We start from the raw sequence: 1,454 nt of genomic DNA, 5'->3' as shown, positions 1-1,454 counted from the left end.
CATGATGACACCTGATGAAAGTTGACCCACCTGATGAAAGTTAACCCACCTGATTAAAGTTAACCCACCTGATGAAAGTTAACCCACCTGATGAAAGTTAACCCACCTGATGAAAGTTGACCCACCTGATGAAAGTTAACCCACCTGATGAAAGTTAACCCACCTGATGAAAGTTAACCCACCTGATGAAAGTTAACCCACCTGATGAAAGTTAACCCACCTGATGAAAGTTAACCCACCTGATGAAAGTTAACCCACCTGTCTCTGTCTGCAGGGATCTTTGGAAGTTGAGGGCAGAGTTTTCTCGTGTCTCCTCCTCTCTCCTCTCCGGCTGTGACTCTGTCTCCTCCTCCCTGAGGCTCAGAGCTCCTCCCCTTCCTCCTCTTCCTCCCCCTCTCTCCTCCACCCTGCTCCTGCCTCACCCCTCTTCCTCACCCTCTCCTCCTCTCATCTCCTCCTCCACCCTGGGAAGCTTCTCCTTAGGGGAGCTGGAGGACAGAGAGGAGGTAAAGGAGGAGCAGAGGAGGAGTGAGGAGTTGAAGCTTCTTCACGAGTCAGCGGTTTCTCAGCTGACTCGACGGTATGTTTATCTATCAGGTGTTTGGATGTATTACGTGTTGACTGTGGAATAACACTTCTCTGTGTCCGTCCCCTCTGTGCACCTCCTCATGATACCTGTCTGTCTCTCAGCATCGCAGAGCTGTCTGTCTGTCTGCAGGCGGAGGAGGCGCAGAGGGAGGAGAGAGAGAAGGAGGTGCAGAGCTTCACTCAGGCTGTGGTCAAACTGGTGAGGCTCAGAGGAAACGGCTCACTTCTCAGATCTTCTTTTTCATTTCTCAGACTTTACATTTTACTCAGAATGTTGTATTTTTCCCGGATTTGACATTTGTATTAGAATTTACTTATTTTCTCAGATTTCTGACTTTTTTCTCATAATAAAGTGATATTCAGTACCGTGTGTGTGTGTGTGTGTGTGTGTGTGTGTGTGTGTGTGTTTCAGTCCAGGGTCCTGAGCAGCAGCAGTGTGTGTGTCTCTACAGACGTGTCCTCGCTGCTGTCCGTCCTCTTGCTCACAGAGAGCGCCATGCAGAGGACGAACCAGGAACTGCAGGTCAGATACTACATCATATATAACTTCAATATTCAGTGTGTGACAGAGGTAGAACAACTAAAGTGTGTGTGTGTCAGGGTGGGATTTTCATGGTGGCCATGACGGCCATGGCCGTCGTAGCCCCTCGGTCTGGCCGTTATGCCCCACAAATAATTGTACGTCCTACGGCCACCATGGCCTGTGGGCCCCTAGCTCTGTTAAAAGTTGTGTTTTCTGAACTGCATTATGCTGCGTTCACAACGGACGCGATGCGAATATTCTCATCGCTCTAACCGCTGGAGTTTCACCGCGGCTGCCAGCTGTGTTTACTCCTGTGATTCAAACAGGACGCGCTGGAGAGGGG

At 49.9% G+C, this 1,454-nt stretch overlaps 1 protein-coding gene across 1 annotated transcript; it reads left to right on the top strand.

Moving 5' to 3' along the window:
• Positions 1-274: 274 nt before the first annotated feature.
• LOC104953075 (ensconsin-like) lies at positions 275-1,111 on the top strand (the record flags this gene model as incomplete). The annotated part of the gene is made up of 3 exons (XM_010779997.1): positions 275-580; positions 691-787; positions 1,001-1,111. Coding segments are annotated over 3 exons (514 nt in total), but the record flags the coding sequence as incomplete, so codon positions are not given.
• Between the last annotated feature and the right edge of the window lie 343 nt (positions 1,112-1,454).

This window comes from Notothenia coriiceps, unplaced genomic scaffold (assembly GCF_000735185.1).
Source record: "Notothenia coriiceps isolate Sejong01 unplaced genomic scaffold, NC01 NC01_scaffold00021022, whole genome shotgun sequence".
NCBI classification, from domain to species: Eukaryota; Metazoa; Chordata; class Actinopteri; order Perciformes; family Nototheniidae; genus Notothenia; species Notothenia coriiceps.
The sequence above is the reverse complement of the archived record's forward strand: the minus strand, read 5'-3'. Positions and strand labels throughout refer to the sequence as shown.